This window comes from Gopherus evgoodei, chromosome 2 (genome assembly GCF_007399415.2).
Source record: "Gopherus evgoodei ecotype Sinaloan lineage chromosome 2, rGopEvg1_v1.p, whole genome shotgun sequence".
Lineage (NCBI taxonomy): Eukaryota > Metazoa > Chordata > Testudines > Testudinidae > Gopherus > Gopherus evgoodei.
The window spans coordinates 86,583,904-86,599,767 of record NC_044323.1 but is presented as its reverse complement, the minus strand read 5'-3'; the positions used below and the strand labels follow the sequence as shown (position 1 = coordinate 86,599,767).

General features: G+C 39.9%; 1 protein-coding gene across 12 annotated transcripts in view; it reads right to left on the bottom strand.

The window, feature by feature from the left end:
- Positions 1-15,864, bottom strand: part of ARPP21 (cAMP regulated phosphoprotein 21) — a 260,922-nt gene that overhangs the window by 115,648 nt on the left and 129,410 nt on the right. For all 12 annotated transcript variants that reach the window (XR_003998880.1, XM_030551266.1, XM_030551263.1 and 9 more), the window contains one exon: positions 14,972-15,112. Coding sequence is in view for 11 of the 12 variants with exons in the window: in XM_030551266.1 (XP_030407126.1) it covers positions 14,972-15,112 (141 nt within the window). In the remaining variant the exon portion in view is untranslated. The remainder of the gene's footprint in view (positions 1-14,971; positions 15,113-15,864) is intronic.

Here is a 15,864-nt window from a genome sequence, read left to right as displayed (position 1 = left end):
GGGATTCTTATTTCTGTGCCCTTGGAGTGCTGAAAAATATACTTATCTGAATTTGCACACAGTTAACACAGGGTCTGAACTGTAGTAATTGTATTATGGAATCAGTCCCTTTTCTCCCCTACTTATTTACACATACAAATTATTTTCAGTTCTCAAACCAAAAAAAAAAAAAAATAGAATTCCTCATCATAACTCCAAAAATGTCTACTGATATTTTCCCTCTACACCTCTGAGATTACTTTGAACATGAGCCTGAAAACCTTAGACAAGACTCCCACTGGAGAAAAAAAGACTTTTGCCTGAGTAAATACTGCATAATGAGGCCCATTTTTAGAGGGAGTAAACTTGGAGAGGGTGGGTAAGCTCCTCCATCTGGGAGGAGAAAGATGTATAGAATTTTGGTAGTATCATCAAGCTGTTATGTGAGTTTTCTGTTGTGAAACCAGCATCTATCTGTTCTTCCATCAGTGAACTGAGTAATAAGCTTTAACAGTACTGTGCAATTAATCGCACAAAACAATGTAATACATAACAAAACAAATTCTACCATCATTTATGCTGGTTTTAATCTGGAATAATTCCAGCCATTGTAATGGAGTTATTCTTGATTTACACCAGTAAAAAGATAACAGAATTTGCCCCTAAGGATTACTTTCTGTTTTGGACCTACCCAGAAAACTCCCTATTGCTTCCAAATCTAGGGATACACAGGTATCAGAGGGTAGCCGTGTTAGTCTGGATCTGTAAAAGTAGCAAAGAATCCTGTGGCACCTTATAGACTAACAGACGTATAGTTAGTCTGTTAGTCTATAAGGTGCCACAGGATTCTTTGCTACTTTTAGGGATACACAGTCCTTCAATTTCAAAGTCAACAATTGGAAGTTGTAAGAAAACAAAGTCCTCTTAACTATGTTAAGGAGGTAGTCTCTCTTTGATCAGATTGTATTTTTATCTGCAAAACTGCAGCTTTTGAACACACTTTGTGAAAGAGTTGTACGGGGAGATTTTGGCAAACCAGTAAAGTGCCTGAAACCACTATGGCTTATTGTTAAAGGCAACCCAGTCAGCAAGCTGTAAATTGGCCATTCAGCAGTCTCAGCTTGACCAAGGCGGGGGGGGGGGGAGAGGGGGAGATTGGGGTCCCACAGAAAGGGCAGCTTGACCTCACGTCCTTCCTGATACAAATTGTGTTGAAGTTACTGATACATGCATTTTAAAAGAGCAGGATGTGCCTCAGGAATGTCTATTGAGGTCTCAAGGTTGAAAACTCTGGAAAAACCAACACCTGGTTAATCAATAATCAGAAGGAGCCTCTTACTTGCCCACTGGAACTGCTTGCTTAACAAGTTTTCTTTAAGGGACATGTCATTCTATTACTAATGTATAAATAAGGGGAAAAGCTTGAGATAGTTGGACTCGTTTGGGGACTCTTTTTGGACTTGCCCTCTGGATACATCTTGCGGTCCCCACCGGCAGACGGAGCATTTGGAAATCAGAAGCCTGCCGTTGTTTCACTCAAGAGCCACACTCAGCTTTGGTAATTATCAAAGGTTGGGGGTGTTTTACTAATCTTGTTGCGGATGTGTGTAAGTGCTTTGAGACTAAGTAAAGTTTAGCTTTAAGTGAAAGCACTCTTGCGTTGTCCTGTTTGTGTCAGCCATCTATTGGTCGGATGGCCGTGTCTCCCCTGTTTTATTTCCTGAAACCACCTAGCACAGAGTAAAAGTTACCAAGAGCTTTGGGTTGAAAGAACCCCGGGTAACAGAGCAGCAATTACCAGTAGCGTCAAAAAGTAGGTTTCTTTGTTAGACAGCTCATGTCCAGAAATACGGAAACAATTTCATAAAAATCTGTTCAGACAGTCTTAATATTTGGGTTAAGAGCATGGAATTATTTTGACTATTGAAATATTTATCAGTTTTGTTTCTAAAGTGCATATAGACTCTTTTTTAAAAAAAAATGCTGGAAGTTAACTCTGAAATGAAAGAAGATTGGTTAAGAAATCCAAATACAGACATCACACTGAAAGGACAAATGAAAAAAGACAAGCATGAACTTTGGATGTTATGGTTCTAGAGACTTACACATTCGGTCAGCAAAGCACACAAACATTCTGGAATTCTAAAGCTTGCCTTACATTGATACAGTACATACATGCTTATTACAAGGCATACATTTCCAACACTAATGTGACACACAGCTTGTCACAAGTTGCTTTCAAAAGAGGCAACAAACCCACCTTGTGCAGAAAAGATGGCTTAGCACTACAGTGTCTTAGGTACGCCAGTGTGCATAACATATCCCAGAAAATGTTGAAATAAGGATGTGGTCGGAGAAGTCATCCACAAAGATCTTTGCACTGTGCGAAACTCTTGTAAAAATTACAATCCATTTTACATTGGCATGGGAGGTTAAAATAAGTGAATGGGCTACAGTATGTTAATCCTCCTAAAGTGCATAAATCACGGAATGACAGGCAGCTAGGGAAAGAGTGGTAGGCGAGGACACAAGGATACATCAGAGTAGATGCAGGATCAGCAGTCTGCAAGCAAATGGAGCAATTGGCAACATGGCATTACCCAAATATACCAATAGAAGGGTAATAATATAAGGAGATGGGATAAGTGCTGTTGCAGAGAAGATTCAAAGGAGTTGTGTAGTATTAAGGTATTGTTATTTGGGTGTTCAAATGGTTTTACTGCATTTTTCCATTATTTGTACTTGTCCTTAAACCAACTGCTCAGTCCAACATCACATTGGCCTCTATTTTGAGGCACAGTAGTTCTCCTTATTTGCATTGTGAGCATCTACTGTATCTGCTGACCCTGGTTTATACTTATGCTGGAGGACACCATAAGTCTCTATAGAACAGGAGTATTAAACTTATTCAAGTTTTACTGTCTCTGTGCTTTCCCCTTTGAATCAAAACTCTATTGTATATGGCGCAGAAACCATTTCTGCCTCCAGATCAACATTTTCAAATATGAAAGCAGGTAAATATTTTGTGAATTTCCGCATTTGGAGATGGTGGAATACTTATCAATTAAATAGGTCACAGTTGAATGATACAAGGCTAAATTCCAGGCCTAACTATGATGGGGAGGGGCAGCTCCAGGCCCCAGAATACCAAGCGTGTGCTTGGGGCGGCAAGCCGTGGGGGGCGCTCTGCTGGCGCCGCGAGGGTGGCAGGCAGGTTGCTTTCGGAAGCTTGCCTGCAGAGGGTCCGCTGGTCCTGCAGCTTTGACAGACCTCCCACAGGCGTGCCTGCAGAGGGTCCGCTGGTCCCGCGGCACCAGCGGACCCTCTGCAGGCAAGCCGCCGAAGGCAGCCTGCCTGCTGTGCTTGGGGCAGCAAAATGCCTAGAGCCGCCCCTGATGAGGGGGCATCTATTATAATGGAAGCATGCAGCTATCTAAAGGTTACAGTCCTCAAATACAGGAGCCTAAAATCAGGACCTGAAATCCGTATTTAGGCATTTGGGAGCTGCAGTTCAACTGATTTTGAAAATCAGACAGGTGCTTAAATATGGAGTTAATCTGGTTTTCTAAAATCTCAGTCTTAATGTCACACGGTGACCAATGGGGGATTTCTGTCCTCCTATAATGTAATTCATCTTATTAAGACTTAAAGCACTACACAGTTATACAACTTAACACACCACAAAGCCACTTAAAAAGGTGTTTAAAGTATCTGAAGGCCAATGACAAATTATTAGACTATTTAACAGTATAAGTCAACACATTTCTGGTATGGTGACACTTCAACAGCAAAAGTCATTACAAAGCCTACCTTTGCCGGATATTACCACAAGGTTTCTGCTGAAAGCTTCTACTCTCTAGTAAAGGGAAAGCCAATCCCAATGCTAACTTGTTAATGGTAAGGACTGTAATTTTTTACTCAAAATCCTGCCAGAACTCCTCTCTCTTCATACATTCTTTATTTACCATAAAAATAATTAATATATAAAAGCCAAAAATGTATTTCTGTATTTGGCGTTACCCCATGATAGTTTACAAGGTGAACAGTGTCATCATCATTAAAGGTAAACATGAGTGGATTCTAACAAATGGTGTTGATTTAGCCCACATGAAAGCTAAACCTCTCAAAGGTCCTTCTGGAGATTTGTCCACAATGGCTTTACATGGAGGGTGGCCTATGCCCCCTCTGCACACCAACCAGCCTGTAGATCTGGCCCTGGACTGCTGGTATTGGGGAATCAGCAAATAACTAGGGTCCATTCATGTAGAGGCCTTGTCCTGCCAAAGTTTTCACCCCATTACTTCATCTAGTCTGATCTCCTGTATGTCATAGGCCATTACAGTTCCCCTCATATTGAGCCCCAAAACTTTTGTTTGGCTAAATCATATCTTCCATCAAGGCCTTCTTTCAGCCTCAAAGACATCAAAAGATGGAAAATCCATCATTTCCCAAGTGAAGGAAAGTTACTCATTGAGTGTTTTGCCTGAGTAAAGACTTCAAGATTTGGCCCAACACAATCAGGGCAAACCATTGACCTTTAGATTCAGTCTACGTGGGCCCCAGATACAGTGGAGCTTGTGCAGCTTTGCAAAAGGATTGCTGGATGAAATGCAGGGGATTCAGAGATTATAAAGACAGAAAGGACCAGTACGATAATCGAGTCTGACATCCTGCATAACAAAAGTCATAGAACACCCCTGAATTAATTCCCATTTGAACTACAACATAATTTTTAGAAAACATCCAATCCTGATTTAACAATTGCTAGCGATGAAGAATCCACCACAAATCTTGGTAAAAAATGTTTGAATGGGTAATTACTTTCACTGTTAAAACTTTGCACCTTATTTCCAGTCCAAAATTTGTCTAGCTTCAGCTTCCAGCCACTGGATCTTGTTCTACCTTTCTGCGCTGGACTGAAGAGTCCATTATTAAGTATTTGTTCCCCTATGTAGGTACTTACAGACTCTGATCAAACCACCTCTTAACCTTCTCTTGGTCACGCTACCTAGATTGAGTCTATCACTATAAAACATGTTTTCTAATCTTTTACTCATTCTCCTGGCTCGTCTGAACTCTCACCAATTTATCAATTGCCTTCATAAGTTGTCGACACCAGAACTGGACATGGTATTCCACCAGCAGCCACATCAGTGGCAAATACAGACGCAATATGTCTTCCTTTTTCCTATTCAATATTTCCCTGTTTATATATTCAAGGATTGCATTCGTTCTTTTGGCCACAGTGTCACACTGGGAGCTCATGTTGCACTGGTTATCCACCTTGACGCCCAAAGTCAATTTCAGAGTCACACCCTATATGCCATGGAATTTAGTTCTGTGCCCCGGGCAGCGCACAGCAGGAAGTGGGGTTTGGGCAGGACAGGCTGAAGAGGAGCAGCAACAGTAGATCTGCTGCTCCATGGAGCCAGCTGTCATTGGCTTGTGAATAACAAGGTTTCAGTATATATAGTTGCAAAGCGATTCTGCTGCCAGTGTGACCAGGAACTGGGGGAGGCAGGTAATGATTCTGCACCTGTAGAACACACCTTTCCATCCCACCCTTCTGGATTGGTTTTAACCCTTAATATTTTTACCTAGGTTGAACATTTTGTGCAGCTTCAATTTAGTTCCAGCTAATGGAGGCTCATATGTGGTAGCACATCTTATTACAAAATATATTAATATTCAGTGTTAGGTATGTGTCATAAGCAGCTGAACATTAGGATGTTGCATAACCACAAATAAATAGTTCAAATGACATTCCTTATCTAACTAATGAATTCAAGAATTAAACAGGAGAGAAAAAAATTAATCAAAGATCTGAAAACCACTGATAATGGCAGCATACTTCCCAAAAGCTGACTGACTAATGTGGAGACCGTTAGTTCTCTAGAAAAGCCCTGTACATGAAGATAAAAACAGTGTTACATAATAAATTCATGTGCTTAGTTCCACTTCAGATCATGAATAATTTCTCCATCATTAGACAGGCATCAGAAGCCAATTCCCAAATACCCTTTGGCTTGGATAGTGGAGCTACCTATTAGCAATCCAGCAACTTCCATGTGACAAACCTCCAAGTCTGCCATGTGAACACAGGAGCACCATTCCCCTTTGCCTATAGTGCAGAAGTAAGGATTGCTCAAAGGAAACATTTTTATCATTCCTGGTGTATCACATCGTAGAGATGCACCACGCATTCAGACTTCATAACTCCAACACCAAAATAGAATGGAAGGGGATCGATCCATTGACTGAGGAACCCACTTTTGAAAATGGACTCCTGCATTTAAGGAAATACTCCATCCATTACTGAATCAGAGCGGGAGTGGGAAATGCAGAAGCCATTTCGGAGCTCCAGTTCTACAGTACAGTGACATGAAAGAGCAGCGGGATTTAAACTGGAAAAGTGTCATTATCTGAGCTGGGATTTGGCTAACCACTATTTTTCCAGACACAGCTAAAAACTCTACTTTTACCAAGAATGCCACAATCTTTTTAATAACCACAAATAGTAATCACCGCAAGTCTGAGGAGTCTGACTCATCCAAAAGAAACCACGTCACAAGAAGGGCACCCCCTAACACCACACCAGGGCAGTGGTTAATTACTGATTCAAAGACGAGAGTGTCCCATCTTCCAAGTTCAACCACGCATCTACGCAATTCCGAGTTCATGACAAGATTAAGCTGTGTGACTGCAAGGATTAACAACAGACTAATACTGTAGGTGTCTTTGATTAATGTTTAACTAATACTTCGTTACAATATAAAACAGCTCTAAAATACATGTCCACCTCAATTACAAACAAATTAGTTTAGATAAATTATATTAGACTGAAAATTAATAATGGAACCATTAGAAATGGTTCATTAACCCAAATGTCTCATTTATGGGAAAATTCTGTCCTTGGATGCATGCACATAGCTCTCACTGACAGGAATAAAAATTGCACATCCTAGGGCCAAATTTAGCTCAACAAACAGTTGACAAACTCTTTTTCTTTGTATGTCTTCCTGCAAGAATGGATGCAAGACTGAAATAAGAGATAGTCTTGTGTGAAAAGCAGTCCCAATTCAAATATCATTCCTTTAAAAAAAAAAAAAAGTCAAGAACAGTTTTAAGAAAAATGACATATGTAGTTTCTTCTCCTAAATTGTATTGTATGAAGGCTTCACATTACAGTAACAGTATTCAGTCAAAAACAAGTAAAGTAATAACGAAAGCTAATGTCTACAGTATAATACACAGTGTAGTGCTGAAATCCATGACATGTTTATTAGCTTAATCTGTGCATTTTTAAGGAAATGGGCATTAGAGTTATTCGCCTCAGTTTCCTCATCTGTTAAATAAGGATAATGATACTGCTCCTCCTCCGTAAAGTGCTTCAAGCTTTTTGGATAAAGAGCACTAAATATTTTTATTATTGCTCAGGAGTCCCCTACTGAGACAAATTAGACTTACAAGTCACTAATCATCATACTTTTTAGCAAGTCCCGCATGACTATACGGAAAATGTCTATGAAATAAAATCCATTTATTGCTTCAAAGCGACAGCATGAAGAAGACTCAATGTTGTAAACATTACATTTGTTGTTTTTATTGCTTTATTGATTTTTATTCTGTTATTGTTAGGACCATAATATGAGTGCTTTATGTATTAATAAATATTAAAATAAAAAGGAATCATCTCAGCCAATGAGATAACAAGGATGCTATTATTTCTCAGATATGTCATTCCCTTGCACTCTAGTTGTGGATATCTGATAGGCATAATCACTGCACAGATATTCCTCAATACCAGTTTAGCGTGTGAGTCCTAACTGGGCAACAATGACTGTTAGTCAGAATGCCGGGATTTGCTTTATCACAGTATAATTATATCTCAGTAATAAAATAGCAGTCAAAATATAGCCAAGACTGGAAAACAGAATTTCTTGCAATGGGAGACTTTGTATGAAACTAAAATAAATTGGTTCATAGTTCCTTGAAGCTACAAATCTTGGCCTACAGAACATCACACACTACACAAAACGAGAGAGAGAGAGAGAAAGAGAGATGTTTACATGTATAGCCTCCTAGATCATGGGTCATATTACAGTGAGACTAACTTCATGAGATCACTGCCTTGATCGTGTTCTACTTACAATAGAGACAATATGATTTTTTTTTAAAGATAGGTGCAACAAAAGAGTTTGCAGAGTTAATTGCGCTGTGTTCCAGCAAAACAATGTTTGCGCCTTGTCATTGAGGTTCACTCATAACTAACAAGACATGAGCATTCCCTTACACAAATGTAAGATTACAGAATATATACCTGGCTGAAAAAGAGCTGCAAACATTTTTGTTTGTGTCAACTTACATATAACCTCCCCCTCGCAAATGCATTCTTAAAGAAACAAAAATCAGTGAAGGGGAAAAAGCACATTTTGATGTGTACCCTAGAAGTCATAACTTGTGGCTACTGAGCCTATAATGTAACCAATCCCACCATTTCGGTACAAAACTAGTATCTTTTAAATCCCAATATTCTTGGCATGCCTGGATGCGGGGGTAGGGAGGGAGGGACGGAGACGGCTATCTCCATTAAGAGCTAACCCATGTTGTTGAAATTGCCTGCTTTCACTGATTGCCATGTTATAGGGATGTCTTAAAGATTCTATACTATTTGCAAGAGCCATATCACAATAAAGATTTCAAAAAAAATCCATGCATCTGTATAGACAGAAAGAGAAAATAGATGGATAGAATATCTTACAATGCTTTTTTAGTTATGACACAGATAGTACATATTGTACAGTATGTATCATTTTGCTGACACCGTTCTTAAAAAGAAACTCATGAAATATATACAGCAGGTGCTAATACTACTCCAAGTTTTGGATGTTACTGAAAACACCTAAAAGTTCCAAAAGGGCTACTATAACATAGCATTTCTACAGCAGCAGAGTAAAATAATGTAGAGTAAAACAAAATATCAAAAGGCTGCTTTACTACAAGGGTTAGAAGTTATGCAACACTGAAAAGGGTTTACAAAATCATCATAAGTCTTAAAGTTCACAACATATGTGCCCTTTGTTAAGCTCTCCAAATGCACAAGACACTTTCTAAACACAATCACAGTATTTTATTCACATCCTACATTCTGAATGCTGAGTAACTCTGCCGTATGTGCAGGTATGTATGCAGCTATGTGTGTGCATCCGTAAAAACATAATTTTTACACACCACATGCAAGGAAATCCATGCGGCAAACTGCAAAGCCAAATTAAAATCTGTATTTAGCAAGCACCTTTAAACACATCACCTGCATCTGCCCCACTTATCTATCTCCACTGAGATAATCAGTCTGAATATACAGACAGAGGTATGTGAAAGTACTGACAATAGCTGCAAGGCTCTCTTATCTATTTCTAATTTTATTTTAAATGTGGCATGTACAGAATAAAGAGGTGGCATATAGAGTTTTTGTTGGCACTCATTTGGAATGCCCTGCATAATACATTGCCTCCATTTCAAATGTATGCTTTTATCATGCTGCACTGTCATGTGTTCACATTACATTTTGGTATAGCTTTAGATAGATGATAGACTGACACAGATGACAGACAAATATAATACAATGGAGTCACTACAGCAATATCACAGTTAGAGTAAGATATTTTCCATACTAAGCAACATTGTGACCATCTCTATCTAACGTTCGGAAAAACTTTTGTTCTGCATAATATTTCTCACATGTACTACTTGTCCAGAAGGTAGTTTTTTGGAAAAGTTTTTAGATTTTAATTGGACAGGCCATTTTAAACTTTTTTTTAAATCTAGTCATAATTGAAAGCATTAATGTAGAGTATTAAAATGTTTTAATCCACTACTCCTTTATCTAAACTACTGCACAGGACTAGTTTTATCAAGTTTGGATGCAAGAAATTTAGTTATAAGAGATGATCTCTCCATGCACATTAATATTTCCATGAGAAATTTGCTAATTGACCTTCTTCTACTTATTACAAAATATATATATATGTCCTTCTGCATTACAAAGACAGTTTTCAAAATGTCAGACGATAACTACGGTCCAAACCTCCATTAGGGTACGCTAGCTTGGACTTCAACGGAATGCTGCTGACCTCAGGAATACGCAGCAGATCATTCAAATCCCAAAGAGAATTGGGTGCTAGGAATATATATTTGCCACTATAATAATAATAAAAAAAAGCACAGGTTGCACAGGCAGCAGCAGAATATTCACACAAAAATCACGTTTTCTCCTGAACTCACACTATTGTAGCTTCTTTCCCCCTCCCCCTACAATGAAACTAGCAGCCTCCAGAACTCCTCAAGTTCTTGCCCCGAGGCAGGCACCTTCATAGAATATCAGGGTTGGAAGGGACCTCAGGAGGTCATCTAGTCCAATCCCCTATTCAAAGCAAGACCAATTCCCAACTACAGCCTGACCTTAAAAACCTCTAAGGAAGAAGATTCCACCACCTCCCTAGGTAACCCATTCCAGTGCTTCACTACCCTCCTAGTGAAAAAGTTTTTCCTAATATCCAACCTAAACCTCCCCCACTGCAACTTGAGACCATTGCTGCTTGATCTGTTCATATACACACTCACTCTCTCTCTCTCTCTCTCTCTCTCTCACACACACACACCCCTTACAGTGGGCCAGGTGATAACAAATTTATGCTTCAGAGGAAGGTAGAAAACTCCAGAGTGTACAAGTATGGAACAACCTACCCAAAGTTTCTTCTTAACCCCAAGCAATTGGTGGATGGTTTATGCCCATACACACAAAGGTTTCTATCCCATTAAATCTCAGCTGGTCCACTAAGAGGCAGAAGAGAGAGGATGCTATCATATCACGCTATCAGAATGTTCACCTCACCGGTACACGCTGGTAGAATCCTCATTCCCCTCTTGTGGGGGACAGGCAGCAGCAGAATATTCACACAAACCCTCATTCAGTAAAGTGAGTAAGCAGAAGCACCTTCGGCCACAGCAACGACTTTCCATCAAATCCACCCACCCACACTCACAAACACATGATAGAGGGCTCAAGCAAAAGATTTTTTTAAAAAAGGTAATAGAATCTGTGAATTCTGGAAGTACTTATGACAAGCTTTCTTCCCTGTTCATTGTGTCAGGCTGTGATGCTTTGGGATTCAGAATGCGCTACCAAATGAGCATGTGAAAAGAGAAAGAGGAAGCAGCACATTACTCCAGAGCTCCAGCTTCCTTTGAAGTGCATAGCTTTTGGACTTTCTGGCCTTCAGGTCAGGCCTTCTCTATCATATATGAATTTACATATGCAATATAGTCAACATTTATTTAGGTTTAAGCTACAATTAACATGAACCACACTAAGCAATTTTTCTATCACTTTCAGAAATGCTTCTGTTCTGGATGCTTTACATTGGGTAGTTGTTAGAGTCAGTAGATTCCAAGAATTGAGCTCTGTTTCTGAGCCATGTAAAACTGTTCCCTCTGAGAACAATAGGTTCTAACATATACAATATTGGAATCTTTAAAAATCCTGGACTCTGCAGAATTTATTACTATTGTGACCATTGTGGGTTATGCCAATGGAGTTTATGACTTTACTGAAACCTGGAATATGAAACTTATGGCAACTATAAACACTGAAGGCAATACTGGTGAAGCTTATAATTACGGTCAATGGAAATCCGCATGGGTTGACTGTTCAGGCATTCAGCTTGGACTTCAATGGAATGCTGCTGACCTCAGGAATACATAGCAGACCATTCAAATCCCAAAGAGAATTGGGTGCTAGGAATATATATGTATTACTTCTCCTCTGTGCTGACTCTGGCCAGTAAAAAGAGGGGACAACAAATGCTCTATTCAGTCCTCACCATCTTCCCACTCATTTATTCTGGGATGGGAGTAAGTGGATAGGTAGCCCTGCTTATCCCTGTGCAGTCAGACCTAAGGTCAAGGTAGCCCTATGGAAGGATTCAAGGGTTGTTCTTACTCTCTCTCTTGCTTGTAGATTGTGTAGCTCATGTCACAATCTAAGCCAAAGGGCTTGATCCTGCTCCCATTAAAATTCTATGAAAAACTTCCAGTTGATAATGGCTACCTAGATGGCCAATAGGGACTTCCAATATCTATTTTATTAATTTATATCTTATAATATTTAAAAGAACATTTAACTGATTCAAAACCATCTATCTTTTCATACAGTTAATCTGTGTAGCTGCTTGTTTGCTATTACTGTTAGTTTGTTTTAATATTCTAAATTTGCAGTTTTTCTATTTAAAATACTTGTGGGAATACTATTCCTCTGCAATAACAAAAGTTATTTCAGTTTATATAAAGATCCCCCACTTTTTTATTATTTTTTAAAAATCAGACATTGTGTAATTCCTTCCTTCCCACACCACAAAAACTAATAATGCATCCTATTTCTCTTGATAATAAAATCCCAGACTCTTGTCAGAAAAAGAAATTTTAGATGTCTCCTGCGTCTGGAAAATTAAAAAAAAGACATTTACAAAGCCTCATTTTAGAACTGTATCTTGAAATATTATAAATAATATACTACACGCTGCATGGTAGAATAATGTGTCTTTAAGGTTAGGCTATCCCCCTCCTTAAACAACTATGTAAAAGAACAAAAACAAAACAAAAAAACATTCAGTTTTACTTAGTGATAATGAAAGAAACTAGACTGTGACAATGCACAAGGTGGGAAATTTCTGTTTCTCTGTGGAACAAGTACACTATGGACAGTGGCAGGACAAATTTTCCCACATGGTTCTATCTATGTGCCTTAACTATGACCTTCAGGGAGCACCTCCAGAGTAAAAAGGGTACTTCAGTCTGCAAGACCATTCAGTTTTTGGCCTCTCTGCTCAGCATGCCAGCAAAGGTGCCAATTAGTGCCAGTTGCGATGCTGGCTTTGTAAACAATTTTCACTGATTCTCCTTGCCTCTCCCACTAGGCCATGAGCCACAATATACAACGTGAAATCACTCAGACTTTTCACCTAAGCTGTCATATAAACTTCAGACCACTGTTTGGAATTTAATTCCTGTTGAGAGTGTGCTTTGCAAGGTAATATAAAGCAGCTCTAGTGTCACTGGTCTGAAAGGTGCATGTCAAGGCAATCAATTGAACCCAAAGCACAATAAACACTGTCAGTGCTAGCCAGAAAGAGAACTATGCTGTGAGCGAGATTCTACTGCTCTTGTTGTACTGAGGAGTCGATGCATGTGTGAGAAGAAAAGGACAACTGGAAACAAATAGGAAAAATAAAACCAATGAAAATATAAGGTTTTTTAGGGGCTGCTCCAAATTTTTCTTAATCGAATGACAGTAGTGGTATGCTGGATCTCTCTCTCCTCTGACTCCGTTTCACACACATAAACATATGCCCTCCAACACACACACACAAATGCAACTAAGCTGGAAAGGGAGATCTTATATGAGAGTGAGGGTGCTAAAATCAGGCCCTGAGAAGCCTGTAGTACTTGAATAGTGTGCTATGAAAAAAGTGATTATGAGGAAATACTGTCTAGCAAAGATCTACATAAATTGTAATTTTGCTATTTCTTATTCTCTGCAGCTAAATCTGTGTAAATTTCTTTTACCCCAGGGGTTGGCAAACTATGGCCCATGGGCTGCATCCGGCCTGACAGCTGTTTTAGTCTGGTCTTCAAGCTTCCTCTGGAGAGTGGGATCTGGGGGTAGCCCCGCTCCAGCGGTCCAGCCAGGGAGCAGGGTCAGGGGCCACTCTGTGCAGCTCCTGGAAGCAGCAGCATGTCCCTACTCTGGCTTCTGTGCATAGGGGAAGGCAGGGGGCTCTGCTCTGCACTCTGTCCCCCCCAAGCGCCGCCCCGCAGCTCCCATTGGCCGGGAACTGAGGCCAATGGGAGCTGTGGGGGCAGCATGCAGAGCCGCCTGGATGCACCTTTGTGTAGGAGCCAGAGGCGGGGGACATGCCACTGCTTCCGGGAGCTGCTTAAGGTAAGCACGACCCAGAGCTTTCACCCCTAAGCTACCCCCCCACCACTCCAGCCCCCTGTCCCAGCCCTGATCCCCCTCCCGCCCTCCTAACCCCTTGGTCCCAGCCCAGAGCCCCCTCCTGCACCCTCCTCATCCCTAGTCTCACCCCAGAGCCTGCGCCCCCAGTCAGAGCCCTCACCCCCCACACACACACCAGCCTGGAGCCAACACCCTGAACTCCTTATTTCTGGCCCCACCCCAGAGCCCACACCCCCAGCCAGAGCTCTCGCCCCCACCCGTATCCCAACATCAATTTTGAAAGCATTCATGGCCTGCCATACAATTTTCATACCTAGATGTGGCCTTCGAGACAAAAAGTTTGCCCACTCGCTTCAACCATTGACTATCTAAGTCTAATGGATATTTTTAATTTCATAGGGACCAAATAGTTTTCACAGACCCATTACAGATTTATAATCCAGAGTGAATGATGATAAAAGAGGTTTAAAAGTTAGAAGAAGGGGAGAAAGCTACAATTTGTGAAAAAAATGAACAGTAGCACAGAGGAAGAAATCTGCTGCAAAATAAACAACTCAGCAGGCAGGAGCGTAAACTGCAAAAAAGAAGAAATGGAAAGAGGGAATAGGATATTTTCCCAGCATCTTTGGGTTATTTAAAAGTACCTGTACTTCATAACCTGCACAGCTCCAGGCAACGTGTTAAGCAATAAATTGCTTTCTATAGCTATGTGGTGGTGTCAGAGGGTCAGCAAAACATTCCACTCCAGAGGCACTATACAAATTTCTTGACTCGAAACAACCGGATTGACTCATTTCTATATCTTTCAAATCCTCATACAATCTTCCAAGGACAGACGTAACGACACTCTACACCAGAATGAGTGATAAAATAATGCTCAGCGTTACAAAAATGGAATTTTGAAACACCATGTAGCCAGGATGCAAACTGACCCTTATGAAAGGGAAACAGGAAAAGCACAAGGCTAGTACTTACATTCTAGTATTGCTGGTCTTGTTGATAATTACAGATTTTCCAGTTTGATCTACATTGTGATCCATTCCAAAATAAGCTGCCACTCTGTGCACTAACATCCTCTGATATGATGACATCTGAGGGAACTTTTTATAGTGATTACTGAAAAAAATTATCACACTGATCAGTTACGTGATCATCTCTAAGATATAACAATACCTTTTAAAACTTGATGTAACTATTTTTTCCTCTGTACATTTATACAGCATATATGTATGCTGCAGTCAAGCAGACAATCAACTACAGTGGCTGGTTTTCAGAAAGTGCTGGATATATTTATAAGCAATAATAAAACTGGTACTTTTACATGCTAAATTAAGGTAATCAAATCTCATATTTCATGGCATTAGTGGACCGCTGCAGGAATCAGGTAGGACTCACTTGTCATACACACTTTCGCCCTATCTACAATTTTGCACAAATGGCTAAGGACATCATGAAAGTTGTATGCCTTCCTCCAAAGCAGCAGATACTGGGCAATGTTCAAGACACCAAGGGGCTATTCTAGTACAATAAATCTTCTTACTTCTATTTTTCCCCTCAAAAGTCAATCTGTTTGTTTTTAACCAAGTTGCAATCTATAATTTTATAATTATAAAATGTAGAATATGTGACAGCAAAACAGGGTTTTGTATCCCTTCAAACAAAAGCTTAACTTTATTTTTTATCACATTAAAGATACCTTAGTGCACAGAGCAAATTGCATGACATAATATTTGATTATATATCCCCCTCTAGAGCTACGTGCTCTATATCCTATGCAATGAAAGCTTTACCATTATTTTTGGGCATAACTGGAACCAGCTGGAAGTCATTAGAGAACGATAATAAAAATGAAAAGACTTGCTTTTTGT